The 18393-nt window shown below is 42.9% G+C and overlaps 1 protein-coding gene across 1 annotated transcript in view; it reads left to right on the top strand.

The window, feature by feature from the left end:
- C8A (complement C8 alpha chain) overlaps positions 1-18393 on the top strand; it is a 72734-nt gene that overhangs the window by 41089 nt on the left and 13252 nt on the right. The window contains exons 6-7 of the mRNA XM_027110696.1: positions 254-454; positions 2482-2722. Coding sequence (XP_026966497.1) covers positions 254-454; positions 2482-2722 — 442 coding nt within the window. The remainder of the gene's footprint in view (positions 1-253; positions 455-2481; positions 2723-18393) is intronic.

Genomic DNA, 18393 nt, shown 5'->3' with positions numbered 1-18393 from the left:
TGTGTGTGTGTGTGTGTGTGTGTGTGTGTGTGTGTGTGTGTGTGTGTTTAAATAAATATTTTAGCAGTACCACTAAATACTAAGCACTGCTGAATTTTCTGTATTTTCGTATCAATTTGGAATAGCCTTTTAAAAGAGTTATTTATAATAATCTGAAACTTCGGATATTTTACCAAGCAAAGATTTAAATATTAAGTATGAACTGGAATATAATGCTAGTGCACAAGGCTAACATCTATGTGATGCTTTTCAGGCCCTGGCAGATACTACAGTCTCCTCAGAGTCCTACGATGATGCAAATGACCTTTATTCTAAAGTGAAAAATGACAAGTTTGTGTCGGCTGGAGTGACCATTGGTGTGGGCCCTGTAGGCAGCCCATTTACTGTGACTGCAGGTGTATCTGGGTCACGAGGCAGTTCGGTCTTGAATACGTTAAGCAAGTATAATCAGAAGGTATTAAAACATAATGCCCGTGTCACACAGTATTCCATAATCTATGCTGAACACGTATTACCTTAACTGCATTGAAAAGTACAGTAGTAATTGAACCTTCATTTGCTTGTGTAATTGGACATGTCTGATCAGTAGTAATCATGTTTGTTTTTCTTCTTACGCTTTCCCACGCAGAATCATCACAAAGGGAATAAAATTGCACCATAAGACTAGTACTCTTGTCACTTTGCCCATCCTTTTTCATGGTTACCTGGAGCACAGAGGGAAATGCTTAGAAGGGTAATGTCTTAAAGAGAAACAGCCAAGCCCTCTAAACCAGACTTGGAAGAATTCTAAAGTAAGCCCGGCTTTTCCAAGTAGATGGGAGGGCTGGCCTGCTTAATGAATCTTTCATTTCTTCATCAAACATTTACCATTAACTGCCTATTATCCGGAGAGGTCAGACAGTGCACCCTTGAGGAAGTTAGGAAGTCTGTCTAAACTGAGATCTAAAGACTAGTTCCAGTTGTCCAGATGAAAGGGGGCAGAAGTTAACAGAAGGCTGCTCTAGGTCTGGGAAACAGCATGTGCAAAGGCCTGGAGACGAGAGACTGCCTCACACAAATGTGGGATGGAAAGGACTTCCGCTGGCTGAAGCGCAGGTGGGAAGGGAAAGGAGGGAGTGATGAGGATGGAGAGGTAATCAGGAGCTGGAGAAATATTCACTGAATTGATCAGAAATTTACCAAAAGCCTCAAGACACTGATACCAGAACTGGGGATTTAGTTAGGGCTCAAAACATTATTTTGGATGATGAAAATACAGTTATAAAAATTAACTTCCTCAACAAATATAAATGACAGGGCTTCCCTGGTGGCGCAGTGGTTGGGAGCCCACCTGCCAATGCAGGGGTCACGGGTTCGAGCCCCGGTCCGGGAAGATCCCACATGCCGCAGGGCAACTAAGCCCGGGCGCCACAACTATTGAGCCTGTGCTCTAGAGCGTGTGAGCCACAACAACTGAGCCTGTGTGCCACAACTACTGAAGCCCGCATGCCTAGAGCCCGTGCTCCACAACAAGAGAACCCACCTCAATGAGAAGCCCCGCACCTCAAAGAAGCGTAATCCCTGCTCACTGTAACTAGAGAAAGCCCATGCACAGCAACAAAGACCCAATGCAACCAAAAATAAATAATAAATTAAAAAAATTTATATATATAAATTACATTCTGGAGCTTTGCCACGAATAAGCTACTGATCTGAAGGGAAAGTACTGTTCTGAGATCTGACTGTCACAGATTCATGTGGACTTTTCTAAAAGCAGGTGGCTTCTTCCAACTTTCACTATCACTTTGGATCAAGGTTTACATTCCCTGCAAGTAAGGCTCGTACATGACCCCCTTCCTCTTAAACCAATCCAACCTCACCCTGTCCAGTGGATCCTGCTCTTCTTGATTACCGAACAGTACAAGACTACCACTAGAATGTAATCTCCATGAGGGCAGGGGCCTATCTCATTCAAGATCATGTCCTGTGCACCTAGCATAATGCATGTGACCGTAGGCACTGAAAGGTATTTGTTTAATAAATTAAGCGACATTGGCATTTCCTCATGTCATCAAAATATTCCTAAGCCTAATTTTTAATGGATACCTAACACTTGTGTAGCAGGTTGCGTAATGCAGTGCTTTAATTAGAGCAGGGAGAAATGTGGAGGTGAGAATGGACTGGGGGCCGGACAGAGGAGAGGAGCACAGTGAAACACATTGTAGTCACCAACCCAGCGAAAGTTGATGAGAACTTGACCTGGACAGGGGCAGTGGGAACAGAGATGCAGACGTGGGAGAAGAAGCCAGGCTGGTGTCTAATATGTGTTTGCAAAATGTAATAATACTCTGTTATATGTATTTATGTTCATACAGTTACATGTGAATATATTTATATTTCCCACAGGTACTAAATACTGCCCTTTTGCATGATCTCATGTAGTAAAATGTATACTCTCTTTGTTCTCTTCCTTCATTCAATGGCGGTTGTTGTTACTGGCAGAAATATACCTTCATGAGAATTTTCACAAAGGTGCAGACTGCTCATTTTAAGATGAGGAGGGAGAATATCATGTTGGATGAAGTTATGCTGCAGTCATTACTGGAACTTCCAGAGCAGTACCATTACGGCATGTACGCCAAGTTCATCGATGACTACGGCACCCATTACATAACGTCTGGAACGATGGGTGGCATTTATGAATATATCCTGGTGCTTAACGAAGAAAGAATGGAAAGAGTTGGTAAGTAGAGCGGATGCTTGATGCACGCAGTGTTCGATGCGTACACCAGACATGGTTTGCAATTTTCTAGGCACTGACTGTCAGCCACGCATGAACTCATTTAGCCTCCATGACAACTCTATAAGGTAGCATTAGTATTATTATTTACAGGGCCTTGAGGTTCAAAAGGGTGAAATGACTTGCTAGTAAGCACTACAAACAGAATTTGAACTCAGACTTGTCTGGTTCTCCAGAACCACGTGTTTTCTATTGCACCATAGTTACCTCTTCAATAATAAAGGATCTCTGGGGTTTTGCTATTTAAAATGTTAAAACATTTTAAATATAGATTCTTGGTTAATGGAACTGCCATCCAATCAGTCAGTGATGACAGAAACTTGGAGTCATCCCAGATCCCTTCTTCCCTTTCACCCCTGTAGATCTCTAAGACCCTTCAGTTCTCTCTCCTGAGCAGCTCTTGTCAACATCCCTTCTTCTGCATCCCCTCCTACAATGGTAGGCTGGGTTCCCATCTTTCACTTACTACTGCATCATCTCCTAAATGGTCTCTAAGGGAAGATTCACCCCTTCCAATCCATTCTCAACAACTGCCACTAGAAGGATCCTCTGCTTCACAGATCTTATGACATCACCTCCTTGCTTAATATCCTGACTGGCTAAACTAAAGTCTAAACTCCTTAACACTGACATCAACAATCTTCATGGTCTCACTCCAAACTGCTAGAACAGTGGTTCTCAACACGTGGACTCCAACAAACAGTATTAGTGTCACCTGGGAACGTGTTAGAAATGCAAATTCTCAGGCTCCCATCCCAAATCTGCTAAATCAGAAACTCTGGGAGTGGGCCCAGCAGTGTGTTTTGACAAGCCCTCCAGGTGATTCTGATGCTTAATACAGTTTGAGAACCACAGATCCAGTCAACGACTGAGTAGAAGGGTGAGAGGTGTATCCATATTTCAAAGCCAAGTTCAACTTCCAAGTTTCAAGAAGTCTCCCTGACTCCACCAGCCCAGGCTGGCCACTTCCTTCCTTCAACACATTCATATCAATTCCACACTGCTTAGTCTTTAAAACCAATTTTCCAAATGTTAATATTTCTCTCCTAATCTAGATAGCAAGATCCTTGAAAGCAAGCATCATGTCTGACAATTTTCCACCTCTTTAGCACTCAATGCAGGGTGAGTGGACAAAACAAGACATGGAGTTTGAAAGCGGGCATTAACTGAGATTCCTGTCTAGGGTCATTCATTAACTCATCCATCTATTCATGTATCCATTCTTTTATAATTCAAATATCTATTGGGTATCTATTATGTGTTTGTGCTAGGGATACAAAGGTGAGCAAATCTAAATATGGTCCTTAACATCTTGTAGCACAATACAAACTGCAGATTGAAACCCAACAGTAGGTCTTTTTTTTTGAGTGGGAGAACTTTACGGGTTTTTTTTCTTGAATTTTATTTTATTTATTTAATTTTTATATAGCAGGTTCTTATTAGTTATCTATTTCATACATATTGTGTATATATGTCAGTCCCAATCTCCCAATTCATCCCAGCACCACCTCCACACCCCCTGATTTCCCCCCTTGGTGTCCATACATTTGTTCTCTACATCTGTGTCTCTCCAATAGTAGGTCTTGATATCAATGTATGGAACACAAACATTTTGAACAACACAGAACAGAATAAAAAATATCATAGTGGGTTGTAGGTAGTGAAGATAAATTATTGCTTCAAGAAAATGTTGCCAGTTAAAGACATGTACACATGGACAGAGTCATGATACAAAATAAATAGTTCAGGAGAGATCAGTGTAAAAAGAGTTTGAAAAAGTTAATTCAAGTGGATCTCTTTAGAGTCACTCAAAAACATGAGGAAGGAAAAAGAGCTAACGTTTGCTGAGTACTTACTAAGTTCCAGGACTGTTGCATACATTCTCATTTAATTTTCTTGACAACATTTGGAGGTTAGTGTAATTCTAGTTTTAGCCCCAGAAATGCTGAGGCTCCTTAGGGAAGTTAATTACTTGGCCCAGGGCTGCAGGAAGCTGGTGTCAGAGCCCTGGACCTGGGGTCTTTCCACCACATGGCTGTGGTAGACCCTTTCATTTAGGCTCCGTCTTTGGTGGTGGATTACTAATTAATTGCCTGGGGTATCTCGAGCCCCTCCTCTTTAAAATCTGTGAGGCAGAAATGGGCTTCCAATGTGGTTAATATTCAAAAGGAGCCCACTAACGAATTGTCCCAGGGATAATTACCTCAGCTCTGTTTATAGAAAACCATATGTCGATAATAGCACAATTTGCTATTTGGGAAGAGCTGATTTTCTATAAATCCGGAAGGTTAGTGTTGCTTTTCTATAAATATGGAAATGTGCTAATCATCACCTCATCTGCTGGAGACTGCTAATAAATCAGAATGTCATTTACATATTAACCTACAAAGAACAAAAACATCTACCTTCTTTCCCTTTGACAAATAATAGAATCATGCACACCCTTCTCTCTATGTTTGATGTTTGTCTAATTTTCTCTTTGTCGCTTTTTCATCCTCTCTCTCACTCCCTTTCCCCTCTCTCTCTCTCTCTCTCCTCTTTTTCAATGTCTTTTTTCTCTCTGTGTATCTTTGATCTAATGACTTTAACAATATTTATATTCTATCAAGTGCTTGTTTCTAAGAAATACCCCGTGTGGTATACATTCATGTCCTCAAAGAGCTGAGCTTGGAATGGAATGATTTAAGTGAACACATGGGCTGGTTTGCTCTGGGGGGATCCTTTGTCCTTGGGTTTGCCTCAGATTCTCTATGGGTTCATCCCAGAGGACGCACAAGGCTGTTTTCTTCTAATGTGTTCTTTAGATAAAATGCTTCTCCCCCAAAGAGAGCATGAAACCATCCATCAAAAATCAGGGGATGTCTTGGATGTTGGGGAGGTGATGTTAGACTTCAGTGGGACCCTAGACTTTCCTCAAGGGCTGCTGCTGACAGCCTTCTACCTTCTACAGGAGTCAGTATGGATTGGGGCTTGAATTTCTGGATTTAGATTTTTTTTTCTCCCTCATCCCTTCTTTGGATCTCCTATTATTTGTCTTTGTATAAAGATCTGACAAAGAGAATAGTGCATTCACCATCTGGCTGCTCTGGAGTCTGGCCCTATTACAGAGCTGATAATTTACCTAGGACAGGGCAAGTACTTCAGTGACACCATTCTATTCATGTACGTTTCCTGCCTTCTTTGGCACATGCTGTGCTGTCAGCCTCCAAAGCACTTTCCTGTCTTGCCAACCTGACAGATTCCAACTCATTCTTTTGAACTTGTATGGGCAGCCCCACCTCCCTGCAACCTGCCCTGATATTCCTCTGCACATTCTTCCATAGTTTTGTTCGTTCAGACATGCATTCATCAACCATGTTAACTGAGTTTGTATCATGTGCCAGGTGAACAAAATCGACATGGTTCCGGTTCTTGCAAAGCTCACAGTCTAGGGGAGGAAACTAAATAAACAGCCAGAACCCCAGATGTCATCCTTGGTTCCTCCTTTACTTCTTGCCCCTCATCAGTGAGACCTGTCATCTTTACTTCTAAAGCATACGTGGCGTCTGTCCACATCTCTATTACCATCTAACTGGTCCAAACAACTATGATCTCTCATCTGGCCACTGCTAGAATATGATGGGTTTTTTTCTTTTCTTTCTCTTTTTTCTCTTTCCTTTCTTTCTTTCTCTGTGTTCTTTTCTTGTTGTTGTCATCGTTGCTGTCCCGCTCACACTCTAACACAGCAAGCTTATTTTAGCCTACAGCCTTGGTACTAGCTATTCTCTCTGTCTGGGCTATCCTTCTCTCTGATATTTGCATAGCTGTATTCTAATCATTCAGATCTCAACTTAAATGCCCCCTCTTCAGGAAGGCCTTTTCTGACCATGTGGCAAGTCCCTCTTTGTTATAGCACCCTATTTCAATTCTCAGAACATCACTATATATTCTGTAATTACCATGCTCACATGCCTTTTTGTTTATTGTCAACCTCCTCCTTCTAGTATGCATGTTCCATGAAAGCAGGGGTCTCATATGTTTTGTTCACTGTTATATATTCATCTCCTAGAACAGTGCCTGGCCTTAATAACTTCTGTTGAGTCAGCTAATGAATAGATACATATAAAATTGCAAACTGTGATAAGAGCTGGCTAGAAAATGAACAGGTCGTAGAAATAGAGAATAACTGTGAGAGGAGAAGGAGAAGACAATCACTTAGTTTAGGATTATCCGGGAAAGTGTCTGGGATTAACTGGGATAAGGTCCAAAAGATATTCAGAAGGAGACTCCAAAGACAAGAAAGAGGGAGGATGTCCTGGGCAGAGTGGACAGCCTGCCATGTTTGAGAACTGAAATAAGCAACGTGTGGCTAAAGCCCGCAGGTGAGGGGAGGATGGAGGGAGCTGAGGTTGGAAGAAGCTGCAGAGCGTCTTGCTGGTCATGGTAAGAAGTATGGACCATGTCTGCAGTGAAACGGGAAACCACTGCAGGGTTATCAGCAGGGCACTGCCATGGTCTAATCTCTGTGTCAGCAGGTCGTTCCAATACTATACAGAGTACAGATTACATGCATTGAGAGTGGACTCAGGGAGCACAGTTAGAAGACTCTTGTTGACATCCAGGTAGGGAATAAAGAATGGAGATGAAAGAATATGATTGATTAGGGACATATTTTGAAAGCAGAGTTTAGATAATTTGCAGATGGCATGGGTGTGAATTGTGAGGTGTACTCCTTCTACATTACATTACATTATATTTACATTATATTATATTACATTACATTACATTATTTTCCTTCTACATTATATTTCTAACACACACACACACACATTAGGGCAAGAAGAACATGATGAGTTTGCCTGGGAGGGCCAGCTTCCTGGGAGAGATGTCTCTCAACATGCAACATGAAGTAGAGTTTCTTAGCAGTTAAGGAATCTAAGTAAATCTGATAAGATCCCTCCATCAGGGATGCTGTAATAGAAACCATGCATGGAATAGAAAGTAAACTAATAGCCCTCAAGGCTCTAAAAGTTCATGATTCTATAGTTTGGGGCCATATTGAAAGGGCTCTGCAAAGACCTTAACAAAACATGACTTCTATTGATGCTCTGCTGGTGAGAAGCCAGTAGCATTTCACGGCCCCATATAAAAGCCATTAGGCAACGCGGTAGTAAAAAGAGTTCTTTTTACAAAGATGTCTTTGCTTTTCATGTAGGTCCTGCCATTTAAAAGCTAAAACTTTGCATCTCTGAGTCTCAGTTTTCCCATAACTAATGTGTGGATAATAAACTACTGCAAAAGGCTCTTATGAGAATTGACTCTAAAAAGCACGTGATGAATAAAACACGGTCTAAACGGTAGTTACTATTATGGTTTACAGTTTTAGGTGGGATTGTAAGTAGCAAATATCATTTGATCAAGGACTGTGGAATGAAAAAATATGCCGGCAGATGGTAGCAAGGAATCCAGATTTTGGAGTCAGACACATCTGGGTGGGGATCTTGGTTCTACCAGTTAACCGTTGCATGACCTTGATCAGGGTACTTGATTTCTCTGAACCTTAGTTTTTTCAAGACCCAAATAGGAATGATAACAAGGATTTGTTTGAGAATAATTCCAAGTACATCTTGCATGATAAGTGTTTAAGCAGATAGTTTTCCCTTTAATGCAGGATATTAGGATAGCTTAGTGTTTGAAAATATGGGTTCTGTCACTTATTAGCTGTGTGATTACCAGCAGATTATTTAATCATTTCAAGTCTCAATTTTCTCACCTGTTAAGCTGGAGGTATTAATGGCATTTAACTTATAGAGTAATTGTAAGGAATAAGTGAACTTATCTACAGAAAATATTTAGTGAAATGCTCAGGCTCTAATGAGCACTCGATAAGCATTAATTGCTGAACAAGGTTCTAATTTAGATTCCTTGGGCTCAAATCTCATCTCCATCACTTATCAACCATGTGACCCTCAGGCAAATTAACCTCTTCATGCCTCAGTTTCCTGTTTCCCTAAATGAGACAATGACAGTAATACTTCATAGGATTGTTATGAATATGAAATGAAACAATCTGTGTGATCAGGTGGCCCAGGGCCTGGCATATAGTAAGAGTTTAAAAATGGTACCTATTATTGCTGCACTATGTTGATGTTACTATTACCATATTTATTATTCCCTGCTTTCCAGTTATTAACTCTATAATGTTAACTGTCCTCTCATCTGTAAAGTGGGGACAATAAGACAACATATCTCATAGGGCTTTGCAATTGGTCAGCTCTGAAACACTGTTCAAATGGAAGGGAAATCATTATCATCATGTCCAGCCTGCAGTGGGCAATATTTCCGCTGTAGACTTGGAGACTCATCAATCATGCCTCCTCCCCCACCTGCCCATTTTTTAAATCAATGTCATTCATTTCTTTCTCTAGAGCTTCATCCCATTTTGGAGGGACTGCTCCTCCCATTGATCAAGGTCAATTTGAATTCTCATCACTATCTTTCAAGGTGGTAACAACTCTGCCTAAATCAGTGCCTGCATTCCATTATGCCTCCCCTTGGTGGCTGCCAGATAACAGTGACGCTGGAAAAGATCCTTCTAGTGAGAGTACAGTACGTTCAGCCAGTTACTGGTCATTGCCCTCTAGCTGGGGTCCTTGGCCAACTGGTCTACCACCTAACACACTGGGTAGAAAAAGTCACAGTGACATGACTAAAATCTCACTAAAGCTGATATCAATTATACTTCTACATTCTCTTCCTCCATCTTCCTTTTCTCTATTTATTCATTCCTTCAGTTTTTCATTCAACATTTATTAAGCCCACATAACATGGTAAGCACTGTCTAGATACCAACATGGGTCCTCTTATCTCATATAGAAGGTAATGGGGTTTCTCTGTTATAATTATCTGATTATAGTCAGGACAACCAAATTGATTACTACCTAAAATGGATTAACAAATTATCTTTTTATTCACTGTACTTAGAATTAACTGGTTCTAATAAAATATATTTACATATAAAAACTCCTAAGGTTGGTAATATATAATCATTCACATCTGGTATTGAAGATGATCTTCATAATAGCTTATGAGGAATTATATTATTATTTTTCCCAATTTTATAGAGAGAAAGCTGAGGTCCAAAGACCCAAAGTAAATGGCTCAACATGATTCAGTTAGTTTTTAACTAAGGTCTTCTGATGTAGAGCTTGTGTATTGTCCCACACCATTTCCCCACACTTCTGTCATTCATTCTGATACTATATTCCAGGGGCTTAGACTCTAGCAGCACTGGTAAGATGGCCAACAGTTAATGACCATTTCATTATGTGGCAGACACTGAGTTAGGCACTTTAAATGCACTATCTCATTTAATCCTCAGGAAAGACTGGGGAAGAGGATACTATAATCCCCAATTTACAAATGAAGAACTGAAACTCAGCAATGTTAAATAACTTGTGCAAGGTCAAGGTCATCTTGTTATTATGGGTGGAGCCAGAAGTCCACGTGAGAACCTGTGATGTAAACCAACACGCTGTAATGCCTCAGAGATGTTTTACCTAGGATTTTTCAAACTGCCGGCCACAGCCCATCAGCAGATTGTAAGAGAAGTTTAGTGGGTCATGACCAGCATTCAACAAAATGAAATAGAATACACTAAGAGGGAAATCATCAGAGAGCATCACACAAAGCATGGTTAAGTATTGCAACTTATTTCAGCTGGATGTCAGTGGGCTGGGTCATGATCTAAAATGTATGGCTTACTTTTGGGGGTAGTCAAAAACGCATTAGACACACTGTCTGAACCCAGTGTGCTCCACGGACTGTGGGCATGTATCTAATCACTTTAAATAAAGGGAAAATCATCAATAGCCATAATGAAGGCATTAGGAAGTATATTAGCTGGGGTTCTCCATACACTTTACATATATATGTAAAGAGATTTATTATTAAAAAAAATTAGCTCACATAACTGTGGAGCCTGACAAGTCCCAAGATCTGCATTTGGCAAGCTGTGGACCCAGGGGAGTTGATGGTTTCGTTCCAGTCTGATTTCGAAGGCCTGAGAATCAGGGGACCTGAGGGTGTAGTCCCAGTCTGAAGGTTGGCAGGCTTGAGACCCAGAAAGAGCTGACGTTTTAGTGTGAGTCCGAAGGCAAGAAAAAAGCCAATTTTCCAGCTCAAGGCAGTCAGGCAGGAAGAATCCTCTCTTACGCGGGGGACGGTAAGATTTCTGTCTATTCAGAACTTCTACTGGTTGAATGAGGTCCACCTACTTTAGGGAGGGCAATCTGCTTTGCTCAGGTTACCGATTTAAACGTTAATCTCATCCAAAAACACCCTCACAGGAACACCCTGAATAATGTTGACCAAATATCTGGACACCCTGGCCCAGTCAAATTGACACATAAAATTAACCATCACAGGAAGGTGGTCAAGGGGGAAAGGTAGAGGCAGATGTGAGTAATAACTGCCAAGGTAGGTGTGTGAAGTCTCATGTAATGAAACAGCTTATCTAAATGAAGATGAAAAAAACAAGCATTCACTGAGTTCTAACTCTGTGGCAGGCGGCATACTGAGTTCTTCCATTTAAGCTTCCTGGCAATGCTTTGAGCTGTGTTTTATGGCTGTACCCATTTTACAAATGATGAAAACCAGGCACTGAAAGATCAATGACACATCCAAGGTGACACCACTGGTTAGAAGCAGAGTAAGGTTTGAAATGAGGATTTCTAATTCCAACTTCAGTGCTTCTTGTGGTACCCCTGGATATTTATTTCACTTATTTTCTTTTTTAAAAAACTATTAAACTGCTTGTGATAGCTTTGAAAGTGGATAAATCAGGTTTTAAAAATACCTAACGGAGTATTATACTCAATATTCACTCCTAAGGGCAATATTGGGTCAGCTTGACCCTTGATGGGGAATTGTCACAGAGAACTGTTAAAGGTTAAACTGACCAGCTTGTGATGGTCTGTTCCGAAGCTCAGGTACATTCACAGAGCCAAGAACAAGCATGGTGTGCTGGCACCCATGGCACTCAATAAAGCGAAACTTAAAGACCTATAGGCCAGAAAATGTATCTAAGCCACCAATGGCAGGTGGTTTCAATAGCAAATGCTACCGGGACCACTGAGTTGAGGACTGTGACACCAGATATGGGCTCAGGCGGAAAGTACTGTGATCAATTAGTGATGTCTATCCGAGGCAGAGGCTGACCCATGGTAGAGCCTCAGTATCTTTCCGGCTGGGGTAATTCAGAATCCAGGCCCATCAATCCTGGGCGTCCTCTGGAGATTTCCTTACACTCTGGAGAGTCGTGGATTCCTAAAGGGTCTGAGCAGGGATTAAGGGCCCCTGAGCTACGTGTTTTCTCTTCCTTTAGTAGAATGAGACAAAGGCAGCCCAGATGATTAAGCTGTGTATGGACAGTAACTGGGATGAGATGGGTGTATAAATTAAGTCCCTCAAATTTTTCATACATTCCATCACATTTATATATTATTGATGTTGTTTGCTGACAATTCCCTTTCAGGAAGGTTCTAAGCAGAGCATTTTCCCTTCTTACCCAAAGTAGCAGGCAGGAAACAATCTCCGAGGAAAACCCTTCTCATAATCTAATCTCCACCCGTCCATCTATCCATCCACTCACCTAGTAAATACTCAGAGAGAACCTATGATTTCCAGGGACACAGGAGTGAAACACACAGATTCCCATCCTGGAGAAATGTGCAGTCAGTTGGGGGCTAAGAATAATACAATGTGATAAATGCTTGACTAGAAATAAATACAGTAGAAGCACAAAGGAGGGAGCAACCCACCCTTTCTTCCCCTCCCATTTTCTAGACTCCAGAGACATTCACACCTGATCTTCTGACGTTAGTAGGAATGGGAGCTTGCCTGGTGGAGAACGCAGCTGGAGCTTTCTAAGAGGAGAGAGTTGCATGGGAGTGGCTGAAGCAGCAAGTGGTGAGGGTCAGTAGTAGGAGATGAGTGATTCACCCAAAGGCCAGACTCTTTGTAGAGGGCTTGCCCCTGAGGCCGGTGCATACGTGAGAACAATCCAGTGGCTGGGTTATGGCAGGACGAGTGCTGATATCAGTAACCTGGAAACGGAGTCAGTGTTGGCCTCCAGGGAGCCACAGAGAGGATGACAAGCTGCTCAAGCCACGCAAAGGTGAACATTGAGACAGGAGGGTCCCTGCCACCGGACCAGATGCGCAGCCTTCAAGGGAGCGTGCACTGGCCCTGTTCTACCCTCCAGCCCACTGCTCACTGCGGGGCTAGGCTGTACTGAGCTAAATGCTGGTCCCTTGACTTAATCATACTCACTTTCTTCTTGCTGCTGTTCCTTCTACCTAGAACACTGCTCCCCTCTCCTCCCCACCCTCTCTTCTTCACCTGCCTAATGCTTATTCATCTTTGGTCTCTGCTTAAACAGGGTTTTCCAGACAGTCTTTCTGTCTCCCCAGTTCCAGATTGGGAACCTGTCTTAGGTATTGGGTCGGCCAAAAATTTCATTTGGGTTTTTCCATAACATCTTATGGAAAAACTCGAACGTACCTTTTGGCTGACCCAATACTTCCGTGTACCCAGGACACAGCTCTCTGTATATCACACTATTACAACTGCCTGTTTCCATAGTGCATCTTGTGAATGATGTGTTTCTGGAGTTTTGTCCACAGGCTGAGGCTGACTCACAGTAGAGGCTCAGTGTCTTTCTGGCAGGGCTGGTTCAGAATCTAAACCCATAGGTGCTGGGCGTCCTCTGGATCTTCTCTTACACTCTGAAGAATCAAGGGTGGATTTCTAAACAGTCTCAGCTGGACTGAACAGTGAGGATGGTGAGGTGGGCAGGAACCTGATTGTGAAGAGTCTTATACTCATGGCTAAGTAGTCTGGGCTGGCCCAAAAGGTCTTTTGCTGTGTCTGCTAACCAACCAATCATCCTGAACAGACAGGCACTAGATTCTAACAAGCTCCAGGCTTTACCCCAGTTACCATGACAACCAGGCTTCACGGCGATGGATGGTATTGAATGACTGACAGACTCCTGGTGTCTTGGCTCTGTCCCCACCCCCCTTAAGTCACTTGCATACACATGGAGCTGAGACTCTCAGCACCCTCCTCCTGAATTTGTCCTGATTTTGACTTTCCACCTCTATCACTGAAAACAGCCTCAGCCTGAAAGGAGAAAAAGGTGTGATAATGTCAAAATTACTCCCAGGACCACCCTTAGCTCCCTCTCCCCAACTGATATAATGTGGCAAGAAGAAAATGGGCTTTGGACACAGACCTTGGTTCAATCCCATTCTACTATTTACTTATTGTATCGTTTTGGGCAAGTGACTGAAACTACCTAAGCCTTGATTTGCTCATCTCTAAAATGGGAATAATTGTACTTGCTGTGGAATGATGTGTGAATATTAAATAACGCCTGGAAAATCTTTGCCCAGCGCATGATGTGGACATTGTTCCCTCCATCTTCTTCATTCACTCCCTCTCAGTTAATAGAACAGTTTATCCTGCAGAGAAGTTGGTTAAGAAAATTGGTGTTCACAGACTCCTCAGCCTCCCGTATTCTCCAATTTTTCCAGTTCAGAATCAGGAAACAACAGCCCAGTCTAAGGATGCTGTGGCATTTCTGGCAGCAGTAATGATGGTAATACTTGACCATTATTGCTAGTTTCAAGCCAGGGAGTGTCCTAAGCACTGTACGTGGCATGGATTAACTCATTTAACCCTCAGAGCAACCCTATGAGGTAGACAGTGTTAAAATCCCCATGTCATAGATGAGATAACTGTGATACAGGGAGGTTCAGACAGTAAGTGAGCATGGAAATTTCCACCTCAGGCAGTTTCCATTTCAGAGCCTGGCCCTCAGTTATACTACTGCCTCCCATCACGACCAAAATCATCTAGCGGGTCAGAGTCCCTGAAGGTAGCCCTTTATCGGGTGGAGGGAGACCTGAGACCGCAGCCCCAGCGTTGCCCATTGGGAGCATGGATTCCTTTTTCTGAGCTGCTTTGTGGAATGAGGGGTTTGGGGAGGCCACTGCTACTCATGGCCCATGATGAACAGTTTCCTGCAGAGTAAGACTGGCTTGATGAGATGGCGCGGGCCCCGAGTTTGGATACGGCGCACCTGGCATCAAACTCCGATTCCTGGCTTGTTAGTCATGGAACTTTGGGCAAGTTACCTAACAATCATAGCAACAACTAATAAGATTTGTTGAACACTTAATTGTACCAGACACCAGTTTTAGAGATTCATGTATAGAAACCATTTTCATCTCCATTTTCAAATGGGGAACATGAGGCACAAAGAGGTTCGGTCACTCATCCAAAGCCACACTCCCAGTGAAGGGTAGAACTCTGGCTCCAGAGTTCACACACTTAACCACCACAGTTCCTGCCTTCTCCAACCCCAGATTGCCTGCAAAAGGAGTAAATCCTCCCAGCCCCATTGTGAGCCTCCAATGAGATAATGCAGATGAAAGAGCTTTATAAAATATCAACTCTTAATCAAGCATGAGATATTACAAGGATATGATTTATACTGTCACCCAAAAGAAGACCTGTGACTCTCAAAACATTTTAGAGGTATTGTCTAGATGGGTTGGAATCAGCCCATCCCTGAGCACTTCTGGGGGCTTGTTACATGCCGAGCCTTGCAAACCCAAGAGATGACTTTATAAGTTTGCAGGATAATTGGAAGAACAGACCAAGAAATTGACAATTACTATAGTGTGCTAAATACTGTGCTATAGGGAAGCATGCGGATACCATGAAGGACACACAGGGATACTGCGGGGACACAGATATAGGGCCCTTGTGAATGAGGGAATGTTTTCTAGAGCTGAGTGGAAGAAACTCAGTGAAGGAGGTAAGGGAACTTTCTAGTCAGAGGGAACAGCACACGCAAAGGCACAGAGGTACCTGTACTATTATTCTCAGGTGGTTGGGAAAAAATAGGCATTTTTTTTAACATCTTTATTGGAGTATAATTGCTTTACAATGTTGAGTTAGTTTCTGCTGTATAACAAAGTGAATCAGCTATATGTATACATATATCCCCATATCCCCTCCCTCTTGAATCTCCCTCCCACCCTCCCTATCCGACCCTTCTAGGTGGAGAAGCATGCGTTTTAATGGATACACAGAAGCACCTAGGGGGCAGGGAAGTTAGCCAATGCTTCCCAGCTCATCCAATCACAGATTAAACAATCATCTTTTCCAATGTTATGGCATGAAATAGGCTATATGATTCTTCCTTTCCCTTGAGGGCAACCAACATAGCAAAGCAACATAGCACACAGATCACAGCAACCTGAATGGCATCTGTTTGCTGCACAGAGATAAATAATGCATCACACCTGCTCTTTTCCACCTGATGCTTGTCATCTGAGGAACGACAGAGAATTGCTGATTCTGGCACCTCAGAAATAAGGCTGCCTGGCTCTGCCTTAGAGCCACATGGATGCAGTATCTCCACGGAGGTGTGAAGACAGCTCTCACACCTGCACCACAGCCCAGACCAGGTGTGAAACAAGCAGTAGACATGGTGGCCAGAGACGTGTCCCCCGGGCTCCTGGCCTGCCAGGCGGGCACAACAGCTCCTCTGGGGACCAGACTAGAGTGGGAAGGACCCCAAGGGTCTCCCAGTACTTCCCTGGCTGATTTGCATCTCCTTCCTTTCCACTCTGGAGTTCAGACCATGTTGGCCTTTCTGAGCAGACTCTTGCTGCTGCGGGCACAAGGCCTTCACGCGGCCTCCCTTTGCTCTCAATGTTCTCCACTTTGTCTGGCTGATCCCTACTCATCCTTTCACACTTGCCTCTGGTATCCTTCCTCTGACCCCCTAAGGAAGACTGCCCTGAGCTTGCTGCCTTCTTTCAAAGTCCTCATCACACAGTACAACAACTGTCAGCTTACCTGTCCATGTCTCCACACTTGGCTGTAAGCTCACTGACAGCAAACACTCCCTTTAGCCCTCTTCACTTCCCAGATACCTGGAACACAATAAGAAATCATTAAGGACGTACCCAAGTTATCTCAAATGCTCCTCAGGTGTTCTGGTGTGTTTCTTAAAGTTTCAGAATCTCGGCTTTAGAGGAGCTCTTAAAAGACATCTCGTCAATTCTGCAAATGCTTCTTCTACTCACAGGCAAACAGCTAACTTCTGCTTGGGACCCTCCAGATACGGGGAGCTCACTGCCTCATGAAACAACTCCTATCTCCTTGGCCTCTGAGTGTTGCGGTGATTTACCTTAAGTTGAGCCTCAATCTATCTCCCTGTAGTATCTGCCCTTTTGGTCCTAGTTCTTGCCCTTGTGACCACACAAACAAGCTTAATTCCTCTTCCTCAAGACAACACTCCGGAGGGCTGAATCTAATCCTACTGACCTCTCTTAAAGAGAAACCTCTCCTTTCTTGTTCAGGTAAACATCCTGCATCCCCTCAAACATTCCCCAAAGGATTTGGCTTTACATTCCTTCACCCTCATGCTCATTCTCATTCAATCATTCCCCATTTTCTTCTTTTATTAAATCTTATTGTGGTAAAAACACTTAACATGAGATCTAATCTTGTAACAAATGTTTAAGGGTACAATACCGAATCCTTCACTATAGGGACAATATTCCGGCAGATCTCCAGAACTTACTCATCTTGCATAGTTGAGATTTTATGCCCGTTGATTAGCAATTCCTCGTCCTCCCCCAACCCCCGGCAACCACAATTCTATGCTCTGCTTCCATGAGTTCGGCTACTTTACATACTTCATATAAGTGGAATCATGCAGTATTTGACCTTCTGTGACTGGCTTCTTTCACTTAGCATGATGTCCGCCAGGTTCATCCACGTTGTTGCACGTGGCATGATTTCCTTCTTCTCAGAGGCTGGATGATGTCCAGTGAATGTTCTGTTTTCTTATTTCCTTTTAAAAGTGTGGCTCCCAGAACTCGGCACCAGGTTCCGGGTTTCTCTAACCTGCGCAGAGGGAATGAGATTATCCCCGCCTTTACTTTATTGATCATAATTTTCACCTGGCTTCATTGCCCTCCGGAGCTGAAAGTGATCTAAAACCCTTGGGCCTTTTCTCTTGTTCTCCTGCTAAGCTGGCTCTCTTCCTTACTGTGCTCATGCACTTGGTATTTTATCCCCAGGACAGGATGTTACAACTTTTCCAACTGAGTCCCATTTTGCTATGCTTGGTCTGTCTGTCCATCAGCCCTTTGAGGGCTTTTTGGACCCTGATTCTTTTTCTTCCTCTGGGTAGATACAGAGCGTGTATCTAAGCTAAGTCCACATCCAAGGCATTGACAAAGGCACCGACTAGGTTAGTATGGAGGCCGGCTTTGTGACAGGCCACCAGAGGTTCTCTGTAGGACCATGGTACTCAGTATCTCATCCCAGATGCACTGCACAGGCTTCATCTGGGATGGTTATTTAAAATACAGATTGCTGATTACTCAGAAATACAGAATCAGAATTGACAGAGGTGGGGCTCAGGAACCTGTGTTTTTAATAAGCCCTCCAGATGATCTCAATATGTAGCCAGGTTCGGCAAACATCAACTCCTGTTTACTGAGCACGAAAGTCTAAAACAAACGGCAGTTTGATCTGGTCCAAAG

The sequence above is a fragment of the Aethalodelphis obliquidens genome, unplaced genomic scaffold (genome assembly GCF_003676395.1).
Source record: "Aethalodelphis obliquidens isolate GAN/ISIS:26980383/991018 unplaced genomic scaffold, ASM367639v1 scaffold9, whole genome shotgun sequence".
Taxonomy (NCBI): domain Eukaryota; kingdom Metazoa; phylum Chordata; class Mammalia; order Artiodactyla; family Delphinidae; genus Aethalodelphis; species Aethalodelphis obliquidens.
This window is presented reverse-complemented; position numbering and strand designations above follow the sequence as displayed.